At 38.4% G+C, this 26,216-nt stretch overlaps 1 protein-coding gene across 1 annotated transcript in view; it reads right to left on the reverse strand.

Moving 5' to 3' along the window:
* Positions 1–2,642: 2,642 nt before the first annotated feature.
* Positions 2,643–26,216, reverse strand: part of CACNG8 (calcium voltage-gated channel auxiliary subunit gamma 8) — a 181,663-nt gene continuing 158,089 nt past the window's right edge. The window contains exons 4-5 of the mRNA XM_089690972.1: positions 19,313–19,453; positions 2,643–14,479 (exon numbers count right to left, since the gene is read on the reverse strand). Of these exons, the coding sequence (XP_089547098.1) occupies positions 13,899–14,479; positions 19,313–19,453 (722 nt within the window). The 3' untranslated portion in view covers positions 2,643–13,898. The remainder of the gene's footprint in view (positions 14,480–19,312; positions 19,454–26,216) is intronic.

A 26,216-nucleotide genomic window follows, 5' to 3' on the forward strand; every position in this document is an offset into this window, starting at 1 on the left:
GGTGTATAGAGCCACAAATGTTAGAATTGTGTCGATGTCCCATTATTTATGGACCTGACTGTATAATGATCTCACTGTTTGTTTTTCTAAGTATTTAAAGTGACTGTACTTTTTTAAGATGAACAAAAACAGCTACTACACAAATTTCTACAAATCTGTGATTTGTTTTGCCACAAAAAGTTGCAAAATGATTACATCTGAACTCTCTGCCTGCGTAGCAACTTAAGCCATAATACAAAGAGTAATGAATTGGAGCATGATGAGGCACTCAGCACTCAGTATTGCAGCTAGTCTACTCCAGGGATGTCTTGTTATTGCAAGATAGTAGCACCCAGGATGCATGGGATTATACTATATAGACAAAAGAGAGGAGGTAGGACAACATTTACTATTGCAGAAGTGCTGTAGAGTTGTGTTCCTTTTTTTTTACTGAAATGTGGGGATGAGAAAATTTTTGTCCTTTATTAGAAGTAGATTTTATTATGTGTGTGTGCGTGGGCGTGGGTGTGTGTTCGGGATAAAGCAGGGAAAAGTTTGAGCCTCTGTCAGGTTTTTATTACTGTGTCTCTCCATCAACAACACAGACAAAGAACACACTCACATTTTTAGTTGCATGGGTTAGGGATAGAATATTTTTTACTTCACTTTATTTCTTGTATTAAGTACCTTAAAACTCTTACAAATATATAAAATGCTTACTAACAATTCATACTCCTATTCCAGAAAAAGTACATAAATATTCAAATGGCAATGGGATTAGAACAATTAAATATATATAAACTCAAAAAATTAGAATATTGTGCAAAAGTTAATGTATTTCAGTTATGCAACTTAAAAGGTGAAACTAATATATGAGATAGACTCATTACATGCAAAGCAAAATGTAATGTAATGAGTCTATCTCATATATTAGTTTCACCTTTTAAGTTGCATTACTGAAATAAATGAACTTTTGCACAATATTCTAATTTTTTGAGTTTCACCTGTGTATATATATATATTTATTTATATATATATATATATATATATATATATTTATTTATTTATTCAATCTGTTCATGCTTTTTTTCCATTGCTATTACATCACACCTCATTTCTTGCACAGGCATCTCAGAGAAACGAAGTGAAGGAAAATCTCCCTAATTATTTCTACAGACAGAGGTAAAAATCTGACAGAAATTTTAGGTCTTCCCCATTTTATCCAAAACATCAAAAAATGTCTTGAAGGTCTTGTGTTTGTAGTGTCCTTTCCTTAGACATTTCCTGCTGCATTTCTCTATGTTCAACAAGTTCTGTGTCTAATAAAAGCAGCTTGCTGATGAAAGCATGTAAATGCAAGTAAAATCAATGCACATAAATACAAGAAATCGTGACTTCAAAAAGCAACTGTATTCACCAGCTCTTAAAAGGAAAAATTAGAACACAAACAATGAACAGTCTTGTGTATGAACCCTTATGAGAGTCACACTGAGCTTTACCTGGGCAGCTGTCTCAAATAGACTTGCTCGCCCACAGCTTTCAATGAGATAAAAACGTTAATTCCTCAACTGTCTCTTTCCAGTGCAGATTAGAATCTAAGTGGTAGCTAAGGGGCAACACAAAATGCATAGGACATTTTGTTTCTTAAATACTACATAGGAAGCCTACAAAGAGAAGTGCTGAAGAGCCTAATCTGCTCATACTGAGGGTCACATCTAATACAGGTTAAAGGTGGAATGAAAAGGATTTCTTGAGTTGTTTAGGACAACATTAATCCCTGATACATGCTCAGGACTAGTGTGGTGAAAGGCAGCTGGCAGATGTGGAGGAGCATTACGTTTTGTACAGAAAGCTGAAGAGGTGGATTGTAAACAATGTGTACAAGCATCAACTTCAGCAGTTCCATGCTGCACACATGGGTAGATGGTGTAAGATATTGACTTCTTTATATACCTTTGACCAGAAGTGAAACATCCAATCTGTTTCAAGAGCCTATATTCCTCCAAAATGTAATGGCTACCCTATTTCTAACCCAACCTCAGAAATTGATAACTTTCATCATCCACCTATCTATGTGATTCAGTACTTATGATTTTGGTGCATGTACACTTTGTTTACAATCCACCTATAAGATCATCTACAGACAGAAAATGGCACATGGGGCAATAATGGCCTCATAGAATCTCATTCTCCATCCTGGGTATTCAAGGTCAAATCAGATATTTAGTAGATAGAATAAGGCCCCAATGTGTGGTCAGCAGAGGCACCCATTCAATAAAAAGGTGGTTCCAAGAGGATTCTTCAGGAAACAGTATACTCTGGCATGAAGGAATGCACACAGATCCCACCCATTAAAGTGTACTGAACACCTTTTCCTGACAAAGTGGCCATTAAAGAGCCACAAAGCACATTGATGGTGCTTTAACCTGTTTTCATGATCAATAAATACCAACCTTCCTGAAGAATCCACTTGAAAGCACCTTTTTATTGAATGGACACTGGATCTGATTGCAACCAAGCGTGGTGGAAGAATTTCCAGAAAACCCCAACGAGCATTGACTGCAACCACCCACACTCTGTGTGGAGACGTCATAATCTCCAAATGTGCTAAAATAGGTTGATTGACCCTACGGACGGGTATCCAGCAACCTTATGAATGTTAGTATATGCTTACTACACTTTTTGCTGTACTTTTCCCATACGTTCAACTGAATATCACCCTTAGAAGGATCTCTCTTGGGGCTTTTTATGCCCCTCTTTTTTTTTTTTTTTTCCTTCTTGTCTCTGCTTATCTGGAGCAGCACTGATTTATATAAAATAAATATTTGTCAGCATTAGAAGTCAGAAGTCGCCTACATATGGGTTCAGTATAGCAGAAAATGTCTAAAATGACCTTTCTTGACCGATAGGCTTGTGTTTGGGCACATTAAAGCTGCTGCGAATGGCAACTATACTTTCCATTTTACCTTGTTGGTCACCTCTTCCTTTTTTGTCTTTTTGCCTTTTTTTGTCATTGTTGAGAGCACTTGTTTTATAGTCCTAGTAGTAGCAATTGAAAAAGGAAAATTATAAAGCTGTACATACAACCTACATATACAGTAGGTGTAGTTGAAAATATTTTTGGATCCTGTCAAAAATAAAATGACTTTTTTTCTAACTCTGTGGAGAGATTGTTCATGATACACAATAAGCTCTTGATGGAGTATGCTTTTCTCAGCCACAAAAGGCATGTATTGACAAAAAATAAGTTTGTATTGAAGTGTACAACTAACACATTATTTCACTGTCAAGTTTCTCAGGTTCTGCCCAGATACAAATAATATAACAGTATTCATATCTGCTATAATAGTATTCATATCTGTGAATACAAATAATAGCTTTTGAGTAGACATAAGCCCTAAATGGATGACATTTAGTCTGTTAAAGCAGTGTGTACCTCAAATGTTTAGCTGCACATTTTTGCTCAGGATTGGCTTCCTGCTGCTGACCGTTGTTATGGGACTTGCCTGTGTGAGAAGCATTGTCACAGCCACAGCTAGTATCCACGTAAAGCACGTATGCCAGTGTAACAACACAGGAAGAGAAATGTAGAGACAGGGGCAAAGCACTGACCTTTATGGCAGGATCACCAGATCTTATTTGGAAGAAAGCTATAGTTTTAAAAATATTTAAAATTACTTTCCAAATACATTAACATGTTAAAGTCAAAATTCTTGAATGTAAAGCACTGTAATCCAGAACACATAGCACCTTTTAGTACTCTGTGTACAAAAGACAAAAACTATTAAACTTAATTATACATTATACAAGCATTGTGTTTTTTTGCTACTCTACAATAAGCAGGCCATAGACGAGTTGAAAACCAAACGAAAAATCTTGGTCGTTCGTTTTTCCACATAATTAGTGAGCCAGCTGTGACTCATGATGTTCGTGTCGTAATCAAAAGGGCCTGATCCAACAAGCTGGATTTTGTTTAGAAAAACAAAACAAATGATGACACAAGCGTATGCATCATTTTCGAATGACAGAGCATTTGGTTTTCCGCTCGTCTATGGCCGGCCTTATACTATATGTGTTTGGTGGCTGTTCATTTGCTAAGTATTTACTGAGAGAAAAGGCTAGAATTAAGGGACCACTGCCCAGAATATGTAATTCCAGATTAAACAATGTGCATCAAATGGCAGCTGTCCACCTGTCCCCTTCTTATCTCTCAGCCCTCAAAAAACAGCAGATGATTGATAGCCACCTCTCTCAAAATGTCACAAGGACTGAAATTGACAAAAGTAGTGACTTTCACTGGTGCAATGTGACTGTGCAACTCACAAAACAAGCCAATCTGACTTCTATGTTTCCACTAAAATTATTCTCTAAATGAAACTAAAATCTTTACTAGTATCTCCAAGCCCCAGGCTTTGACAGGACTACACATGCTTGGGTCAAGGGGGATTTCCTATAAGTAGGATGGTAGGTAGACTTTTCTTTTATGATGTTATTACAATTATTTCTTTTTTAAATCAGCAAGAAGAAATCAATAAGAAATTAAAGCAGAACCCCAGCAAAAATGCACAGAATTTAACTTAGATGAAATGTATGCATGTCCTACCTTACTCCTAAACTGCAAGCATTCTTTATGTACACAACTCTTCCCCTCATAATAATTATACCTCACTCATCTGATAGGTGACTATAGTAATATGACGGCTGAATTTTTACTTATTTAGTATAAACATAGCCTTGATTGGCTGAAAGCAGTGCCCACTCATTCCTTCCCACTGTGAGTGTTAGTGTAACACTGTAACACTGTAACACAGTAGGCTAGCATCATGACAGATTCAAGTGCATATGCTAGTTGTACATAAAATACATTTAAAAAAGAAGTATGGACAAAGCTTTGTTGGCTGTACTTTTCTTCTGGATCACCCAGAGTTAGCTAATAACAAGCTATTACCTGCTTTCAGATAACATTTCAGAGCTGCTCCAGGATCTTTAACCACCTTCTGCCCGCCATATAGTACAATGACGGGCGCAAGGTGGTTCTCTTGTTCTGATAGGACGTCATATGACATCCTTTCATTCTCACCGCGCATGTGTGGCTCAGGGAGCACGCAGTGCGGCGATCGCCGCTGCGCTGTGTCCCTTGGACACAGCGGATCACAGATCATGGAAAGAGCCGAAGATGTCAGCTCAGTCATGTGATCAGCTGTGTCCAATCACAGCTGATCACATGTAAACATGGAAATGCTGGTTATCGGCACACTGACAGCTCGAGAGGAGAGCCGGTAATCGGCTTTCCGTGGAGGGAACATGTACACTGATCATCAGGGCACTGATGATCAGTGTGCCCTGATGATCAGTGTGGCCCCAGAAGTGCCACCTGTCAGTGTCCATCAGTGCCAGCAGTCAGTGCTCATCAGTGCCACGTGCCAATGTCCATCAGTGCCACATCAATGCCACATATCAGTGCATACCAGTGCACATCAATGCCACGTATCAGTGCCCATCTGAGCTGCCTTTCAATGTCACCCATCAGTGCCAGTCAGTGCCACCTATCAATGCCAATCAGTGCCACCTATCAGTGCTGCCAATCAGTGCCACCTATCAGTGCCAGTCAGTGTCGCCTATCGGTGCGCATCAGTGCCGTCTATCAATGCCAGTCAGTGCTGCCTAACAGTGCCATTCAGTGCTGCCTAACAGTGCCAGTCAGTGCGGCCTATCAGTGCCAGTCAGTGCCGCCTATCAGTGTCATGTATCAGTGCTGCCTTTCAGTGCCTATCAGTGATGTCTGTCAATCCCCATCAGTGCAACATATCAGTGCCTACTAATCAGTGCTATTTATCAGTGTTCATCAGTGCAGCCTATCAGTGCCCATCACTGCAGCCTCATTAGCGCACATCAGTGAAGGAGAAAAATCACTTATTTACAAAATTGTATAACAAAAACTAAGAAAAAACGTTTTTTTTTTTCAAAATTTTCAGTGGTTTTTGGTTTGTTTAAGAAAAAATAAAAATCCCAGAGGTGATTAAATACCACCAAATGAAAGCTCTATCTGTCTCAAAAAAATGCTAAAAATGTCATATGTGTACAGTGTTGCATGACCGCGCAATTGTCATTCAAAGTGTGACAGCGCTGAAAGCTGGAAATTGGCCTGGGCAGGAAGGGGGTATAAGTGCCCTGTAGGCAAGTGGTTAAGGATACCAACAATATTTTCAGGATCCACCTGGATGCTTGATTGCCGCCTCTATGGCTCAGTGCTCCAGTGAGCCCTGGAAGAGCAGAGTGGAGAGTCACTACTCTCTGGTTGGAGCAGAACGAGAACTAAGCAGTCAGCGGCCATGTGATCGCTCATTTGTTGGTCTTAGAGTTGATGTGGGACAGCTACAGCATAACATTGATGCTGCAGCATGGAGGTGAGTGTGTGTTCATTTTTTTCAAATCCCACACCTCTTTTTTAATAATATATTTTAAGGTTTACATAATTTGATGTAATTGTTTTATGTAGCTTGGGTTTACATGCATGATGCATGAACATGGTGATTCCATGGTATATTTTTTTTTTGTTGGGGGGGGGGCTACATCAAGCTCTGCCAATAACAAAATGGGGTGGCACAGTAACTAAGTAACTAAGAATAGCCTTTCGTCTGCCTAGCAAATATAAGATTTGGGTAAAATTTGGATTGAAAAGAAAAGTAAGAGCTTGGACCTAGCCCCATGGTCTGTTGAGCTTTTGCTTAAGGCACACTGTCCTTTTCTTCTGCCTCTCCTGTCCTCTTTTTTTTTAAACGCTATAGTAGAGACAGAGACCAGGCTGCCTTGCAATTAGGTCTTTACTTAAAGGAGGTAATGAACTCTATGAAATAACTGCTTTTTTCTAGTTTTGAAAAATGTTGGAAAGACCTGTCTTTAATATTCAACACAGCAACTGCATTAGGTAAATGGAAAATTATGGCTTGCTTTCACAGCTGTTGTATTTGTTTTTCCTGATACTGAAAAGAAAAGACAAAACCAGGAGAATGCTGAATCCCAAGTACAGTGGAAAAAAAACAATGAGGGTAGAAAGCTGCTTTAGAAGAGGTCTATCACTTGCTGGTTGTTGTCTGAGGCTCTTAAGCCATGCTGGAGACTCCCAGAGATGTTAGAAGCTCTGGTTCCTGCTCACCCGGGTGCCTTCTCACATGGCAACAAGTTGGCCCTGGAACCAGACCTAGGTATCAGATGGTGGCATCTTCCAGCAAAGGTTACATGCTTCATCAGCAAAAGGTTTTGGCGTGTTCACAGTGGGATTTTCTTCTGCTTTTTTTAATTGATGAAGAACACATGATAGCTGGAGCCAATTTGAATGAATAACTAACTGGTAAGTTTTAGAAAAAACAATGTAAAAAAAAATCTGATGAAAAATTCATAACAATCCAGTGTGAACAGGGTGTAAGAAGGAAAGAGATATAGTTACGCTCATAAAGTTATCCTTGTGCCCACACATTTAAATCTAGTGACACTTTAAATAAGTACAACATTTCTCAGGAGGTTAGATCTCAGAGAACCATTTGTAAAAATTATAATCTATGAAGGTTTCTTGGAATTTAAAATTTAATAGGCTAAGGGTAAAGACACACTTTAATGGCTGTCAGGCCTGCTTTAAAATAATTTTCTAAAACACATTTCTCACTTAGATTTTGATTAATCTCTCTCACATCCCCATAGGTTGGAAATATGACTTATCATTTTTGTATCATTTCCTGGAAAAATTGATTTCAAGCTAGTAGCTATGCCCTTAGCTGTGCCTCCTCTATAAGCTTCCTGGCACTGCAGCTCTACTGGGATACAGTAGTCCTCTCACAAAGAGATCTTATGAAGCATTGCTTATATACTCATCAGATGCAGACTCCCATTGCATTCCATTACTTTGACATGGGAGATATATGACTATTTTGCCAATAAAATGAAAAGACACAGCGGGTGCTGGCAGAGGTAAATTGCAGAGCATTTCATCACTGCTGTACTCATTGCAATGTATGTTTCCCAGCACAGCAGCAGAGCAGACATCTGGTCCACACACCTGGCTAGATAGATAAACTCCCTTACTATCATAATCTTTCTTAATTTCACTCTCACCTTACTCTGAATGCATTACACTCCTAATGAATTCTATAATGCTCTGTTGATCTGGATAGCAGCTCTGTACATTAACTACTGTGGCATTTTTGAATTTTGAATCATCTGCAAGCAATACAAATAAACTATGGTTGCTGCAGACATTTAACCATTACCTAACACCCATTTACCTGTTGCCCTTTTAAATTTCAGGCCAATGCAATGTGGGTGAACCCCTTGGCATTTGAATGAGTAATAGGCAAAAACACAAATAATTAAGGGTTACTGCAAACATTTACCTATTATCCAATACCCATTTGCCTATTACACACTAACCCTTTGCTTATTACTATCCATTGCTATTATTACCCACTCAAATGTCAGTGTGGTTTACAAATGTCGTTTACTGAGTGCACACTAAAATTTGGACTACTAACAGTGCTACTTGTAATGCAGACTGACAGTTGCAGTTCAAGAGAATCACAGACTTTTTTTGATGTGTTCATCTGAATATTTCAATTTGTAATCTGATCTGCACTAAACCATGAATTTTGCAAATCTACTCATGAATCCTATGATTCTCTGCAGACTGGACATTTTCTTCAGAAGAGTAAAAAAAGTTCACAGTTTTCCAATGTGTCTGTTTTTCATAACGGTTCATTCTTCCCTATGCAGAAATCAACTGTCACTTTTTTAATTAAATCGAAAACTAAAAATATTAGGATCTAGCCACAACAGAATGATTTGTCTGATGCTTATAATGTATATAAATTCTAAAATTATTTCTCATTCTATCAAAAAGTATATTCACATGTGAAAGATTACGTGTCCGGAATTTACATTAAACAAATGTGGCTTCCTGCACTTTGATAGGGTAGTACATTTTGCAGCATCCCAAAATAGAATAAATATGTATCATTATGTGTGTATGCATGTTTTCTGTGCTTTTGAATGAATAGATTATGAAAAACTTCCTGTCATTAAATTTGGTGACTTCAAGTATCCTTTCCAGCAACAAAAAGAATATCAGCCCAAGCGCAACTAAAACACATTAACAGCACCTGTGCATTGTGCATGGACCCTCAAACCTTTTAACAAAACCATTTAAAGTTTTAAATGTCACAAAAAGGAATAAAATGGAAAAGCACTTTGATGCAGTGAAGAATACACCCAAACCACGATATAAGCTGCATTACAAACAAATCTTTGTGGGTGAAATAATGTTTACTTAAAAGCAGTCAAAAGTAGAATGCAGCTATTTTTATCATGACAAAATGACACAACTAACATGACTGCTTTTCAGAACCCTCTGATGATTTGTGACATCAAATAGTCTTCCTACACTTTCCTTCTGTGAACCAGAAAATCATTATACCTAACTTCAAAGAGGGTTCCTGCTCACATTCCTATTGTTTAAGGTCTGATTACAAGGTGATGCAGAAAAAGTTTCTCAATAAAACTCAAAGCCAACAAAACAGTGTAAAGGAGTCTTTCTTAGCTAACTCCTAGATTGTAAGCTCCAAGGAGCAGAGCCCTCCTTTCCCTCTTGTATTGAACTGTATTGTTGCTGTATTGTCTCCCGTTCTATTGTAAAGCGCTGAGCAAACTGTTGGCACTATATAAATAATAATAATAACTTTAATGGAGCCGTAGGGTTCCTCCTAAGGTTTCTAGGAGTTCCTCGAGCAATGTGCAGTGGAGAGGTATTCCCCACCTTTACTGTCACCAACACAAGTAGGACATTTTCCATGTATTTCCCATTTAGAGGGTTATTTCTAAGCAATCCACAAACACTAGGGGACACCAACATTTTCACTATTTCACTGCATTTAATTTCATTTCATTCTACCATTATTCATTTTGTTTCAGAACTATCGCTGAAAATAACATTGGTATATACAGCAGGGGGTGTTAAAAATCTTCTGTCTTGGTAGTCAAATAGTCTAAGTACACCACATTCTCTTATTTAAAAAAATTTTGCAGCTTACCATGAGCTGTAGGTGTAATCATTTTTAGCAGGGGTCTACCAGACCTTTCATTTTTTTCTGTTATACAAAGGTTGAGAAAAGCTGGTGCATATAGTTTTTATATATATGACCTGAAGCCATTTAGAAAAAGACAGTCCTAGGACAGTGTAAATTGCAGAGTAAGGCTGTCCTGTACTTTTATTATTTTAATATGTATTGAGAGGGTATCATAGGGCTGACTTTTGGGGTGCATTTGGACTCTGGAAACTTATATGACAAATTAATTGCCAGTTATGGAGCTGCTTTTCTTAACTGCTTCTTTTTGTTTTCCTACCAGTTTTTATCCAATATAGTTTTAGAGAGTCAGGAGAACAACCTGCTACAAGGTCAGAAGAAAAATATTAGTTTTTATAAATTATCTGCAGTGCCAATTACCACTTACTTAGAGTCAATTATTTCCTTATATTGGATCATTTTTATACCTACTATACTAGTCAAAGAGTAGATACAATATAATACTGTATCACTATGCAGCCATGTACAGATTAGCCAGTTGAGTCTATAGATCCGAAAGCATGGACCTGTCAATAGAGGTGCACAACATTTTCGTTTGAGGACTACCATCCTTGATATCTACCACCTGATGTGATGGCATGTATTACCTAAGGTTGACTTTGTACACTGTAAGTAGCTTTGATAGTAGTCACAATCCTTTGCTTCAATATTTCATGCAATATAGGAATATCTAGTGTCCATCTCCAGCTTAGACTTTGATGTTGAAAAGTAGGACATCAACTTTAAGGCCAGTATTTATAACTGTCTAAATATGTATTGCAGAAGCTTTTTAAGTATCCCTTGATCAGTTGAAAAATGTTTAAATTGTACTTGTTGCCAACTGAACTGTAGACTAGAATCAACTAAGCAAAAAGTTGTTTTAATACCCACCAATGTTCTCACATAAAGTTGAAGCACTCTACCAAAAGCATGTGGTGGGAATTGCTATAAAGGTAAGTAGATGAGTATGATTGGGTTTGGGAGGGCTTTAAAAAACTCTGTCATTTTGCCCTGAATGGGCAAGGGGACAGGATCTCTTTAAAAGAAGAAGCCATTACTGACTTTTCCTTCCAATAATTCTAGCTGCCTGGATGTCATGCTGCTTCAGTGATTTTAGTGTTTTCAAAGTCACTGACCTGGACCATGTATGCAGAGTTCTACTTCCACTGTGACCCTCCTGATATTCAAGCTTTTCTCAAATCAATGCATGTGCATGTACAAAAACAGCAAGGCAACTAGTAGTTTTAGAAGGAGGTCAACAACAGCAGCCTCTATATTATTTTCAGTACAAGTTTCCTTTATTAATGTCAGAGGGTATGTTTACATGCTTGCACTTATGGGGACTGAACTACTTTGTAGTAAAAAAAAATGAAGGCAGTTTGAACCTGGCAGTGTACATAAATGCACTAAAGCCTGCAAATAAACTATTTCATACATTTAAGAATGTAATAGGTCTGAGCTGTTTCCTGGTTATGTGCTCATACAGTGATATATGAATGAAGGGGACAGACCTTTCGGTTATCCACTTGCCCTCTATTCTTAGATCCTGTTTCATTCATAGAAGCTAGAATACAGTTTCTATGAATGGAGGAGCTGGGCAGAAAGAGTGGGCATAGTGAGACACTTTTAATGAGTGCCTGTCATAGTTCTGTTGGTATTAATAACCATGACTCATTGGAATATTACAGCGGGGGGGGGGGAGGGGGGATCAATGGAGGAAGATTTCAGCTAATAGAGGACACAACAGTACAAGGGACACATTCTACCGACTGTAAGTATGTCCCTTGTGCTGATTTTTGTCATTTGATCTCTTATTAAACTTATGTTTTAACAAAGTTTAGTCCTGTCACAACTGGCACAATATGTGCAGTACAAACTGATATTAGGCAATATAGGTTACAGAACAGTACCAATCACACTGTCAGCAACATTTATCGGTGGCTCATACTTAAGCTCATAGAAAAGCCAATAGGCATGATCAAACTATATGCAGAGACAACCAGTGCAAACACAGAGGAGCACTACAGGTCTGCCAGCTGCTGGAATGGGAACTCTGATCTGAGGACCTCTTCTTTTTATTAACCCTAGATGTTAGGAAGAACATTTGGAGTATTTAGTTTAATTTAATTTATAATTGTCTCATGCTTTGACATAATCTAAAGTGTATTAAACATCTTAGCTAGAATATGAAACTATCAGTCTTGGACACAGGTACATAAGAACATCCTAGAAGAAGTATTAGTTTAGTTTTCTCTTGAATTTGATTGAAAAGTAACTGAGGCCCACAATAAACTCCTTGCTATTCTTAAAATTGATGTGCATCTCAGGGTATCAAAGATTCCCTTTTGAAGTTGTTGAGTTAAAGAATGTAGTGTGCACAGATGGAAAGGGGATGCAAAGGAAGCAAAGGGTTAAAAAAAAACTTCACAGTCCAGGTTCCTTGATTAAACCCCAATGAAATGTTCTCTAACATTTGCTTCCTTGGAATCTATTCAGTTATAGATGAAAAGGGACTAGTGCAGCATTAATATGTAAGTACATGAAAATAAAAACCAGGCACCTTTCCTACTAATGTATATTTGGGTTAACCAACAGCATCACAGTTTGTTTGTTATTATTATTATTATTATCATCATATTTGTAATAGTAGAGTAGGAAATGGCCACTAGCTCCTTATATAGATAAGGCATACTTACAGTGATATCTCTACACCATCTCAAAATAAATAAAATTCTGCTGAAAGTGGGAAAGAAGCAGAACCAGTAACTCCAGAAAAGGGATTTTGATGCTGAAGACCCAAAGAGATTCCAATGACCGGTAGTAAAAAACAAACAAACAAACTGAGCCTGCCATTGCATACTAGGGTCCATTCCCCTTACAATGAAATCTGCCACTACAGTCCCTAAAATTTCTTCAACTAAGAAAGTGGAAACTTGTAAAGGGCTGAGCATACTCCCACCTCACCCATATGACTTTGCTTTGGCCTGGCATTTGGGCACTCAGGCATCTAGAACTGCATTGTGGAGGCAGGGAGGCTGTGCCCTACACCTGGAAGTACAAGGTATAACTAGGGGCTCTGAATGCAAAACCCAGCTACAGAGAACAAGTCAGACGTTACAACTACCACTTTATGGTTCCTGCTGTGTAGTGGAAGGCTTATGCCTTTAAGAAGCCAGTGGATGTTTCAACATAAAATGAAAGCTTTATGAGAACTGACCCTTTCATTCAGATTTGTCAAAATATGAATCTCCTTCAGAAAATTAAACTATAGACTTTTTTTCCCCATCTATGTCTTTCACAGTATTCATTTACAATGGAATGACGGTTTAAATTTACATTTAAAGTGTGATTTTAAACATGAAACTGCTTTGTATTCTTGTGATTATATTGTCAGAGAAACTACGGCTTAGCAGCAATGTAGTCCTAAGCATGTAAAATAACAAATGGTTGGATAAACCTTACCTTATCTTAAAAGAGAACAGCTTATCAGCAACCTAAAATGTACAATATCTCTTAAGTATATATATGTGTGTGTGTATATATATATATATATATATATATATATATACATATATATATAATATATTTTTTATCAAAACACTATAATGCAGTTTTCAGAACATTTACCATTTGGTTCCAAAATTTCTTTCACTAGAACAGAGGGTTGGACTCCTGACACCTCTGCACCAGAAATTGGCAGCTACATGGCATAAAATGGCTCCTATCTCCATCCTAAAACGTACACTCTGTCACACGCATTGCACATTCACTCACACATGCTCACTTAGAAGACCTTAGGCTTGGAACCACCTACACGGGTGTGGTTTTCCTGTTTAGAGTGTTGGTATTTGAACCGTCCTTGCCCAGGGTGCCAGTGTTAGAGGCTGGTCCTGTAACGGTGACGGTGACCCCTGGTTCCTTAGGGAAGCAGTTGTGAAGCTGTAGAAAACTGTGATCTCCGCGCTCTGTATTATATAAACTACTAACATTAGCCTTGGAGGTATCTCTTGACAAGGTGTACATGGAGATGTCAGTTGAAGGTATCCCTTTGACTCCCACAGGAGACGTGTCCCTTGACTGAGAAGGTTCAGTGGAGCGTGAACTTGATCTAGAACGTCGGCGGTATCGAAAGCGGTAACTTGGTAGGCGTAGAATAGCAGAGGGGTTTTTGATCAGCTCAGTACGTGATTTACAGTGGGCCTCTCTGTTCTTTTCAATGTAGATGTTGACCGCAAGGACCCCAATCATTTCAGCAATGATAAAAGAAAGTCCACCAAAATAAAAGGACCAACCGTATGAATAATGACTTTTCTTCTCATCATCTCTCTTGGTTCCAGGATCTCCGGCATTTGCAGATATGTAAACAATTACACCAATAATGTTGCTTAGTCCTGTCATTAAATGTAAAAGAGAAATTATCAGAAAAATTGGCATTTCTTGTTTTTTTAAATAAAAACATGTTTAACCTCCCTAGCGGTCTGATTATGTCCATATTTCTGTGCTCAAAGCGGTACATTTTTTTGCATGGAAATATGTATTTTTTTATTGTAGGCCTGTAATTTTTAGAAATAACTTACTGAAATCTGTCCGAACAAGAGTCTAGTAAACATCCCGGGTATGATAAAATTTGAAACACGAAATCATAAATTATAATTTAATAAATAATCATAAAAAATAATAATAATACATTTAATTTAATATTATAATCAAACCAAAAACACTGAAATTTGAAATATAGCACCAAGTTCGCACATCACTGAGCAAAGTCGCAAAATCATTTTCAGTGTCTGATGACAAATTTCCCCATGAATCATTATCACTCAATTCTGCAAGTAGTTCTAATTTACTATCGCTGTTCTCTAGCTGGTCTAAAACCGGTTTTGACCTAAAGGGACACTTTTTGGACGCCATGGACATTTCTCAGTTTCCAGGCAGAAAGAACAGTAAAAATGCAGGCAGGGCACAGGACAAAGCACTAGGGACAAAATGTATGTGAAATGGTTTGATACAGTAATGTTTTACTATGTGATTTTAGTGTATTGAGTGAATGTCACTTTTTGTCATTTTCAAATTTCCCACCGTTCCGTCCCCCGTACGTCCCGACGCTCGCAGGGGACGGAACCCAGATGACAGATGCCAGCATCCACCTGATTACATTGCCGGGGACACTGTAGGAGGGACATCGTGGGAGCAAAGGACAAGGTAAGTGAAGAACAGATCCTGGAGCAGCACCACATGGTAAGCCCAAGTGTAGCTCGGGGTTACCGCTTTTGGTACTGAAACTTTACCCCGAGCTACACTCGGGAATACCGTCAGGGAGGCTACAAAGGACAGTACAACATTTAAAGGGACTGTTTCAGTCATGTGTACAATCTGGTGTTCTGGACCTCCTTATTATGATAGCATTTATTTTTGGTGCTGGTTGTTCTCAACATGGGCATTGGTGTCACAAACATGTCAAATTTCAGCTTTCATAAATCACCCTGCGCTGTAGCCTAATCTTTTACCTGTCTCTAACACTTAACCCTCACCTGGACCTGAACTCTAGTGCATAGTCTAGTCCATAACATTAAAGGGAATATATAGTGTTTTTGTACATATTTTCATTATTTATCATAATTGGGACAAACAAATATTGTGGTGTATATAAAATCTTGCACATACATATATAGTATCCTTATTTCCAGCTAGTAGCTGGAGCTATAGGCTCTTTCAGTTTCTCATTCATATTTTTCAGCATCTCCACACGCCTTGTTGTAAAAAGCCTGTTGTTTACAGAGTTCAATAACTCAATAATATTTTTTTTACAGACAGATGGATATGTCAGAGTAGTTACATATCACTCTTCCATTCCCCCTCCCTCCATAAAGCTCTGTCCAAGGTTTAAGTCAGATTGAGTGAGCCTGTGATACAGATTTATTGCTGACCTTTCTTTAAAAATAAAAAATACATAAATAAAATTATAATTGAGACTTGTGAGCTGCTATATCAGATACTTTGTGCCAAACCAAAATACAATTAGTGGATCACCTACATCTAACACATACTCATACAAATGTGCCTACTATATATATTACCAAAATGTGCCGTGCTCCACTTTTACCAATAGAATTCATAAATATGTGCAATTTCACTCAAATAATATATAAGTTCAATTTTACATAAATCCACTATATAAATAACAAAAAATTGTCCATATATAATTCTTCACAATTCTTATGTTCACTTTAATATTTATATTTAGTGCTTCCTAATCCAACTTCAGTGCCAAAATTCACTTCAAAATTTGTGCACCATCACCATGAAGGCTCCTATAAAATGGAACTAAGACGGTATGTTAATAGTCGGCATCCCGGACTATATGTGGATGTATATGCCGATATAAAACTCTAATTCCAGGGTGGGGTTAGCCAAAAAGAATATATAGTCTTTGCAAAAGAAATTAATAATATCGGTGCTGTTAGATTTTTGCTCAATGTACAGCAGACTATAGAAACATGGCTAATGCCATGCAGGCTACTACAAAATGGTGCTTAAGCATCCCCTATATAAGGATGAATGAGCGTCGTGTCATCCAATCATTCCCCTGATGAAGCCATGTGACCCGGTGGCGCAACACATAGGGGAGCTGGTTACACACAGGATATCACCGCTGCTAAAATACAGAAGGCAATTTATTGCACAAAGCTCTTCTGTATTTTGATCATGTGAGTGTACTACTAAATGAGTGTTTAAGGATAACGCACTATGATCTGGTTATTCTCTTAACATACGCACCGATGGAGGAGAGCCGCTAGACGAGCGAAGGGGATCCTATTCAGCTGGATACCATCCCATCCACACTTGGTCCAATTAAAGGGACACAGGCTTTATATGCCCTCACTTAACGGTTTGGTCATATATTTGAGGTGAGATCACAACCGGTGGGGGTGCACAAGTTTTGAAGTGAATTTTGACACTGAAGGAAGCATTAAATATAAATATTACAGTGAACACAAGAATTGTGAATAATTATATATGGACAATTTTTTATTTATATAGTGGATTTATGTAAAATTGCACTTATATATTATTTGAGTGAAATTGCACATATTTATGAATTCTATTGGTAAAAGTGGAGCGCGGCACATAAATAAATAGATCAATAAAATAGCCCCAAACCAATATACTTTACTTTTAACTAGATCTTTAAAGCTACACTCCAGGCAAGCAAACAGTTAAAGTGGTTGTGAAGGCTGAAAGGTTTAAGCTCCCACCTCGGCCTCCCCTAAAACTTAGCTGAGCTCTCGATCCAGCGATGTGCACAAGAGCAGCAGCTCACCTGGGTCTCTCCTTCCTCATTGACTGAGACACAGCAGCAGGAGCCATTGACTCCCTCTCCTGTCAGTTACTGCCACTGAGGAGAGAGGGGGGGCAGGGCTGAGCCACACTAAGTGTATCTTATGGACACACAGAGGCTGCTCAGGAGCGAGCATGCACAAGTACCTCCAGAGCAAGCAGCTTGCTCTGGGGACACTCAGCATGGGGGAGGGGCCAGAAGTGCTGGCAGGGGGACCCCAATAAAAGAAGGATCGATGCTGATCTGTGCAAAACCATTGCACAGTGCAGGTAAATATAACATGTTTGTTATTAAAAAAAAAAAAGCTAAACCTTTTGAATCACTTAAACTACACAAATGAAATTCACATAAAGGAAAATATTTTTACCTGCCAAATGATTTGTATTTCTGTCCATTATTTATGAGATTTTCACAGCCAGCATGGAGACCAGACATTGTAGTTAAGTAATACAAATAGTTTTTGTCCCTTCCCAGCCTGTGACTAGACAGTGAAGGAGAAGCTGAATATTGATGAGTTTGTTTTTTTGTCACTGGGCTGTCTCCTCCTGAAAGTATTTTCCTAGTTAGCACATGGACACTGCAACACATTTGACTGGCTTTTGCTGCTGCTTTTTCCTCTCCCAGTCTGAGTTCTGGTTTACAAGAGATTGCAAGAGGCTGATGCCAATGAAATTCATATATTTACACCAGTTGCTTTTAAAATGATGGCCCTACAAGCAGCACAATCTCACTACCCCACCCCTCTATTTAGCCTGGAACTTCTGGGAACTCTAGCAACATGTGATTCATTTCTATCCTGCTGCTTGGTGTTTGTTCATGGTGACTGATTGCTCAGGCACTCATTGATGTTATGCAGATGTGAAAAAAACGAGTCATAACCTCCAGACTGAGTAATAGGAAAGTGAAGTAAAGGTATGTACAACTGGTGTCGCCAACATTCCCCCTGCCTGTCAATAATCCAGCTCACTAAATCTCATAAAAGCATTAATCTGTTAATGTGATTTTAATCTTTTTTAAATATGCAACTTTCATTAAATACCTGGTGATCCTTCCATGAAGGTCCTTGTTCATACACTTCCTGTTATAAGGTGACAACTGTCCCCCATTGTACTCCTGCATTGTCACCCTGTCACATGCTTCCCTGGTGGAGACTATAAGTGGCTGTGCATACACACAGCCTGCAAGGTATGAAAGTTGGTCCAAAGCAATATTGTAAATGCAATGCTGGAGCCAGTGCAAATAGATAGGCAGTGGCTGTAATAGGTCAAAGATCAGCTGCATTGAGATGTAACAAAGGAAAAAAAAAGTTAAAACCATGCTTTAGAAAAAAAAAAACATGGCAGATGTTTATGGCACACAGTGCTTTAGGAAAGCTAAAATTCATTCAGATCAATTTAAGATCTACTTTAACTGAACCATTAAAACATGCCCTTAAAAATTAACTTAAACTGGAACCTCAAAATATTACGTATGACTTAACATTAATAGCTTCTATAAACTCTATCCCTAACCATTAATTTTAAAGTGTATGTAAAGCCAAAACGTTTTTTGGATAGAGTATGGATGCGTTAAAACCCCTTTCAGGTTTTTATTGTGGTCTGAGTCCCTGCTGCGGAGATTTGCCCTCTCTATTAGGAAAAGTCAGTATTGACTCTGGAAATGAATGTGATGGGAGATCCAATATGCTAGAGCTGTCATAGGAACAAAAATAGAGAACATTTTTCTTATTTTCAAAATGGATAAGATGGGAATGGACCACAGCAAGGAGCTATAATGTACACTGTAATCTAATAAAGCTGTAATAAAGCTCACAAACAAAAAAAAATTGAGAACACTTAAGATTGTTATTTTTGCTGGAGTTCATCTCAAAACCTTTTTTTCTCACCTGCAGCAACAAATAGAATTCCAGCTCCTAGGATGATGTTGCGCTTGGATTTGTAAACACGACTGGCAGCAACACAAAGGCCCCCAAGTAGCAGGAGCATGGCACTAAGGATAGGGAAGATGCTTGAGGCACGAACCACACCTGGATACCAAAAGAAAGGAAAAAGAGATTACTCAAAAACACAGTCGATAGATATCAGCTGGTTGAATTTCCTTGCTACATAGAATGAATAAACCTCAAATTTTAGTTGGAAATGTAATTTGCAAGGCCAGATTTATTTTACTACAGCCTCTAGATGTGTGGCCTTGGAAACCATTTAAAGCAGGGGTCAGCAACCCATCAATTGCAAGCTACATGTTGACCACAGGCAGCTGACAATTAGATTGCAAAAATGTCCCTAGTTTGCCGGTCCTTGCCCTCAGCCTCTGCCGCTCTTCACAGCAGAGCGGAGAGCGTGAGGCAGCACAGTACTGGATGGACAGCAGGTGCTGCCTCAGTTAACCTTTCAAGTTAACCAGCAGGTGAGTGACCAATGAATGGTCCTAGCAACCAATCACCAGCTTGTTATTATGAAAAGTTAACTTTGGCAGCTCCCACCCTCAGTCCAGTAATGTGCTGCCTCCCACTCTCTGCTGTACACATGTTGTAAAGAACGAGACAGCTACAGTATCTACATATTGTTGTGTGCTTGTGTCGGGAGGATGATGTGAAGGGGCAGAAGACACTGCTGGGGGCAGAGGACACTACTGTGGGGGAAGGGTGAAGAAACTTATGGGGGCAGAGGACACTGATTTGGGGGGGACAGGACACTACTGTGTCGAGCAGAGGACACTGCAGTGGAGGGAGGGGTGATTTGACAGTGGGCACAGGACACTGCTTTTGAGGTCACAGGTCACTACGGGGGGGGGGGGGCAGAGCACACCATAGTTGAGGTGATATGAAGAGGGGCAGAAGACACTACTATCGAGTGGCAGAGTACATTACTTGGGGGATGAAGTGCAGTGATGTGAAGGGGAACAGAGAATACTACTGTGGAGGGAATGATGTGAAGGGGAGCAGAGGACACTACTGTGACACACTGTGTGTTCTTCATGCCATCTTTTTATTGGGTCTTGATAGTTATTTGTTTTTTGTTAGGGCACCCCCCCCCTTTCCCTCCATGTTGTCCAGGTAGATCTCAACCTCTGATAGGTTGCCCACGCCATTTTAAAGCAATGGCAGATGACAAAAATTATTAATTGAACTATTAATGTCAGCCATTATGTAAAAACATAAGACATCTCACAGAATTTGGACATTTCTGAACATGAAAACTTTTCAGAGTATCTGGAAAGCTCCTGGAGCGCTGTAGCTTCTTTTATGGGTGTTAAAGAAGAGGTTGCTATGCTCTTTTCACAAACAGTTTTTTGTTGTCAATCATATAGGTGTATAAGGAACCAAACAACAGGCAAGACGGGTTTTCAACATACTGAGAAATAAGTAAATGTATACCTATGTTGAACTTTGGGACACAAAAGCTGAGCATCAACCTGTCAACCCTGGAGTAATGCTACAGATCTCTGCACTAAAATCATCCACTACACAATCTAGGTATGTAACAAGACCAAAAGCACTGTAATTTACAGCTACCAGTGTCAAAATGTTGATCAAATAATAGGAAGACGCTAAAGTCAAGATTTGGGGGTTGATTTACTAAAAGCAAATAGATTTTCTACATTGTAGAAAAAGTGTAGAAATGATTGCACACTGATGTCCATAAAAACCAAATGCTTTTTTGTTCCAAATCAAAATATAATGACAATATCACAGCATAAGCACAGGAACAGAACTGTTAACTTGTTTCATGCCTGAATACCTCCACACACCTTAATGTGTTGAAACCAAACACACATAAGAAGAGCAAAACCTATAAATATACATATGTAAAATACAATACCATGTCATATTTTCAGCAATGTAAGACACAAACAATATGTATCGATATAAGGATGCACAATGCTGAAAAGACTGAAATCTGTGCAATAAAAAAGGGGTGGGAATTACTGGTCTGCAAGAGGGATTAGGATAAGATCAATCATAGATGCGGGGCACATCCCACTCAAAATTTAACCCATCAGGAATCCAGAAATGCTCGGAAAAATTCTCAATTTCCTGGATCTTTACAGTAATTAAATCCCCTCCATGACTCTCAATAAAGTGTTGAGCCAGATTAATAGAGTGATGCTGTTCTATATTGTAGAGGTGATCGTGTAAGCAATACCTAACCTTCTTGTGGTTTTTCCCACATATTGAATGGAACAAATTTGACAGGTAATGACATAAATGATGTATCGTGTATTGTAATTCAAAAATGGGTAAGTGTGGAGTCAGGGGTGGACTGACAACTCTTGGGGCCCCGGGCAATTGGGGATCATGGGGCCCCTGTGTCCTTGCCCACACTCAAAACATGCCTATAAAAGGTACCAGGAGCATTTTATGGGGCCCCCTACTGACCCCGGGCCCTCGGGCAGTGCCCAAGTGCTCGAATGGTCAGTCCGCCCCTGGTGTGGACTGACCTGAAGTGGTGTAACTCTTGAAGGTTGTTCACTTTCTAGGGGATTTTTCTCTTATTTCAGTGGATGAGGTGACACTCTGCTGACTTCCATCATCCAATCATGTGCAAGTGTATTCCCCATCTGGGTAGCACTCTGCACACTGCTGCCTGGACTGGGCTGTCATTTAGAATGCTGCAGCCACCAATACAAATAGTTTCTCTCTCTCTCCCTGGATGCCAGTGAGTGGAGGAGCAGCAAGGAGAAGAGGAAAATGAGAGAGCTGGCTAGAGGCATTTTGGGAGAGCTGAGGTTGCAGACACAGTGACCTAGAAGTGAGCCCCACCACCGCCCAGGATACAGGGGACACTGTGATTGGTTACTGTGCAGTCTGGGAGAGACTTCTGGGAGCCCACTGGAACTATGAGGAATGCATTCCCTAAGAGAGAGTCTCTGTGAAGCCAATACTGGGTAGGACCATCCAGGGGGACAGAGAATGGTAGGAGGAGTAAAAAGGAAATTGAAGCCTGGAGTTCACACCTGAAGTTAGAGGTGACTATTGGAGAAGGCTATGCCTACTAACAGTGAAGTGCTCTTTGATATAAATTAGCAAATGTAGACTAAAAAATGTGCATATAAACAACAAAGCTCATACATTAATTTATGAGTTTTGTTGTTTATATGCACTTTTTGAGTCTACATTTAGTAATTTATATTAAGGAGCGCTTACATTTTAGGAGGTATACATTTATTGATATTAGTGTAGTAAGTGAAATGTGGAGTGATAGCTGCTCTTCACATTTTTTATTATTTTTTATGGTAGTGTATTGTTTTTAAATAATAGCACAGGGTTTCTATACTAAAATTTACTGGAGAGGTGACGCTGCCTATGGTAAGTGTTCGCTGCGGTGTCAGAAAGAGACTGAGTTGCCACCTCTGCGTGGAGGGTACAGCTGTTGGAGAGATCCAGCAACCTGCAGGAAAAGGATGTCACCATTTCCATGAGAGATCATCACCTCAGAATCACTGCCAATGTCACCAATCCCTGATACCAGAGAATAGAAGAAGGCTTAATTGCAGACTGCATGGTGAGAGGCCACAGGCCATAACTTTGTTTTCCATTTCACACACTGGTGGTAAGAGGCTGCTGGCCATAACTTCCTTACCCACTTCTTAAAGGGACAGTGTCACCTTGCCTTAAGATACAATTAGGGTATTTAAGTCCTGTACCTTAAAATCCCCTTAAACCTAAACACTCCGATTCAGGGACTTTTGATACTAATGACTAATAGTACCCTTACCAGTGGGAGGGATTTGGAGAGACTGAAGGACATTAGCTTCTTGTAACATCCCCTTGTCTAGGATCTCTTTAGATCCTGGGTTCAAGTGCAGAGATACTGTACTTGGTCTTATTATTTTGTTACAGTATATTATGAAAATCTGTTTTACCCTATACCTGTCCATTGCTATTCCATTCTATATTTTTGCCTTGTTGGGTGTGTAACACAAATAAATCCTCTTTCTTTAGACTTGTGTCAGAGGTGTGGGAGAGCCTCCCCCGTGACATCATTGCGTACAGGAAGCCAGAAGTTGATGATATTGATGCTGTTCTGGTGACTATATTGATGTGCACATAATATTTTAATCTTGTAAGTGCGGTTTTATGCTAAATAATTGGTGTTTGGTGATGCCTACACTATGAGAAGTGTCTATCCGCTTACCGTTTTATGATTCTACCACCTATACTGCATTTGTCTTTCATCTGGAGCAGTGCTGGACAACAGTATTTGGATTGGTGTGGAGAGATGCCCTTGGGATTGATTCCTTTTGAGTGATTACTGACCACTCTGAATAAGGGGTCTATTTGTTAAGCCTGCATCTTGCCTTCACGGTGGTGTTGGGTAACACTGGTATTAATAGAAGAAAAGGAGAAGATAGCTATGTATTCCTCTTAAAGGAGACTGATACTCTTTTCACTGTGGACTATCCTTTTTTCACTTTATATTATATATGTTATATTCTCAATTTTTCTGTTTAGGAAATCGTTATTTCACAATTCATTCTCTGAGGACTTTTATGATATTGAGTTTTTGTTTGGTTATCTTCATTTATGTTTATTAACAATGCAACACTTAATATTTATTGATACTATTGTTATTATTATTATGTTATAGATATTATTGATAGAGGATATTGCCAGAAGGGTCATTGTCATCAGGGATCCATACATCAGTGGCTAAACAAGCAAAAGTACTAAACAAGCAAAAATCATTTTTTAAATTTCCTTACACATAATTGGGTATTCTTTGCAAACTGAATTTTTACCACATTCACTAAGCTAAGGGAAAATGATAGGTCAATGAATCCCACTATGAACCAAACAGTTGGATAGTACATAATATAGAAACTAGCTTGGTTGCAGAGAGACAATATAAAGGATGCATTATGCAATGTATTTTTCACCATATAAACTAAAAAAGAACTGGGTCACTTCTATATCTAAGACAGCTCTAAATGGTTACCCTCCCCAACTGTCTTCACTAAGCTTTCCCCTAGCACTAAGCCCTGCCCACAGGGATGCATATTCTGCATAAGGAAAGCTTATAATTTGAAACGTAAACCACTCCATTCCACTATAAATACAAATAATAGTTTCCACAGTGAGCACAGTTTCATAATCTTAAATACGTTAGAACGCCTGGCAACTAGAACAGAAACATAAAGAAAAGGCACACCAAGTGTGACAAGACTGTGCCTTGCTGCTTTGTTTCTCCTCTTGTGTCTTCATAATGCACTCCCTTATGTTAATAACAGCTGGCAATGGCAATGCTGGAGCAGCCTCTCTTTGTGCTTCTATGAATATTCTGGATTCCTGCAGTTTCCTCCATGTCTATTCCCAGAAAAAAACATATTTGCAGTCATGAAGCAAGATGGGATTCTTGCATCAAAGGTGCTGCCTGCAAGAAAGGTTTCACCTAATTTCATGGTATTAATGGTCCTGGTAAGCTCCACCCCTTTATAAAAACCAATGGCTAAGAGATATTTGTAAGCTGCAGTAGGTTCAGCTCACTAAGATATAATTTAAAAATGTGATTCTTGTGAGTTACTATGGTGTATTTTGTACATATATGTCTTAATATAGTGAATCAATAAAATTAAAAATAAAATTGAAATAAAAAAAAACGATATAAATTTATAAAAGTATATATAAGTGAAATATGTGCAAAATGAATGTGCTTGTGTGTATACTTGTTTATTAATTAATTAATAAAATAAAATGATATAAGTGAGTCGGTCGCCTACACCATACACATACTCATACAAGTGTGTCACTATAATCAAAATCAAATACAAATGTGTCACGCTGCACTAATTAAATTAAATGTGAAATATGCAAAAAAGATATATACATAAATTAATCAATAAATATAATTTTAAATATAGTTTTAAATATTTTTAAATGACATAAGTGAGTCTAACAGGATTGCAAACTACAGTTGGACTCACTTATGTCATTTAAAGATATTTAAAATCATATTTAAAATTACATTTATTGATTTATTTAATTTATGTACATACCTTTTATGCATATTTCACATTTAATTGCATTAGTGGAGCACGACACATTTGTATTTGATTTTCACTAAGATATAATATTTTTATTTTTCATATCAAAAATGAGGTATATCAATCAACAATGAGAATCAATAAAAGCTGGAGTAATGAGCCAAATGGCTAAAAATAATAATCATTCTGGGAAATAAAATGTGCATTCACTTGGTGAGTTGGTGAATTGTGCCTTGTGCCTGAAAACTTTTGTGTGCCTCCTGTCTTTACACCTTTAGCACATTATGGCACAAATAATTTCATTTTTATGTATTGCCCTTGACATGTCTTAAATTATTGATAAACAGATCTTGAAATCTTCATAGATAATTTCAGCTATGCATGTTTTTTTATTAATAGAAGCTGTTTGTTAATGAAGCTAAATTGCAAACATATCGGGCATAAAGGAAATCAATAGATAGATCTTCATACGTGAGTGATAGAGTATTATTGATACATGAGTAATACAGTATTATTTCCAAAACTCCCAGTTAAGGCAGCCAATGGTAAGACTGCAGTATAGAGAAAGGTCACTGTGTGCTTACAGAATATATACTTTTGTTTTCCTGCAACATTTAGCTCTCTCATTTTCAAAGCTGCATTTAACTCTGTATGGAATAATTTTAAAGACAACAATAGGTAGAATGGATTGCAACCAGAGGCGGAACTAGAACCTTTGGGACCCAGTGAGAGAAAACATAAAAGACCACCTTGACCCCTGGCTGGGCCCTGCCTGGTGGTAGAACGCCTGGGACCGGTTGCAAGTG

Source organism: Staurois parvus, unplaced genomic scaffold, assembly GCF_062004578.1.
Source record: "Staurois parvus isolate SC_StPar_1 unplaced genomic scaffold, SC_StPar_1.0 ptg000548l, whole genome shotgun sequence".
In the NCBI taxonomy this organism is placed as follows: Eukaryota; Metazoa; Chordata; class Amphibia; order Anura; family Ranidae; genus Staurois; species Staurois parvus.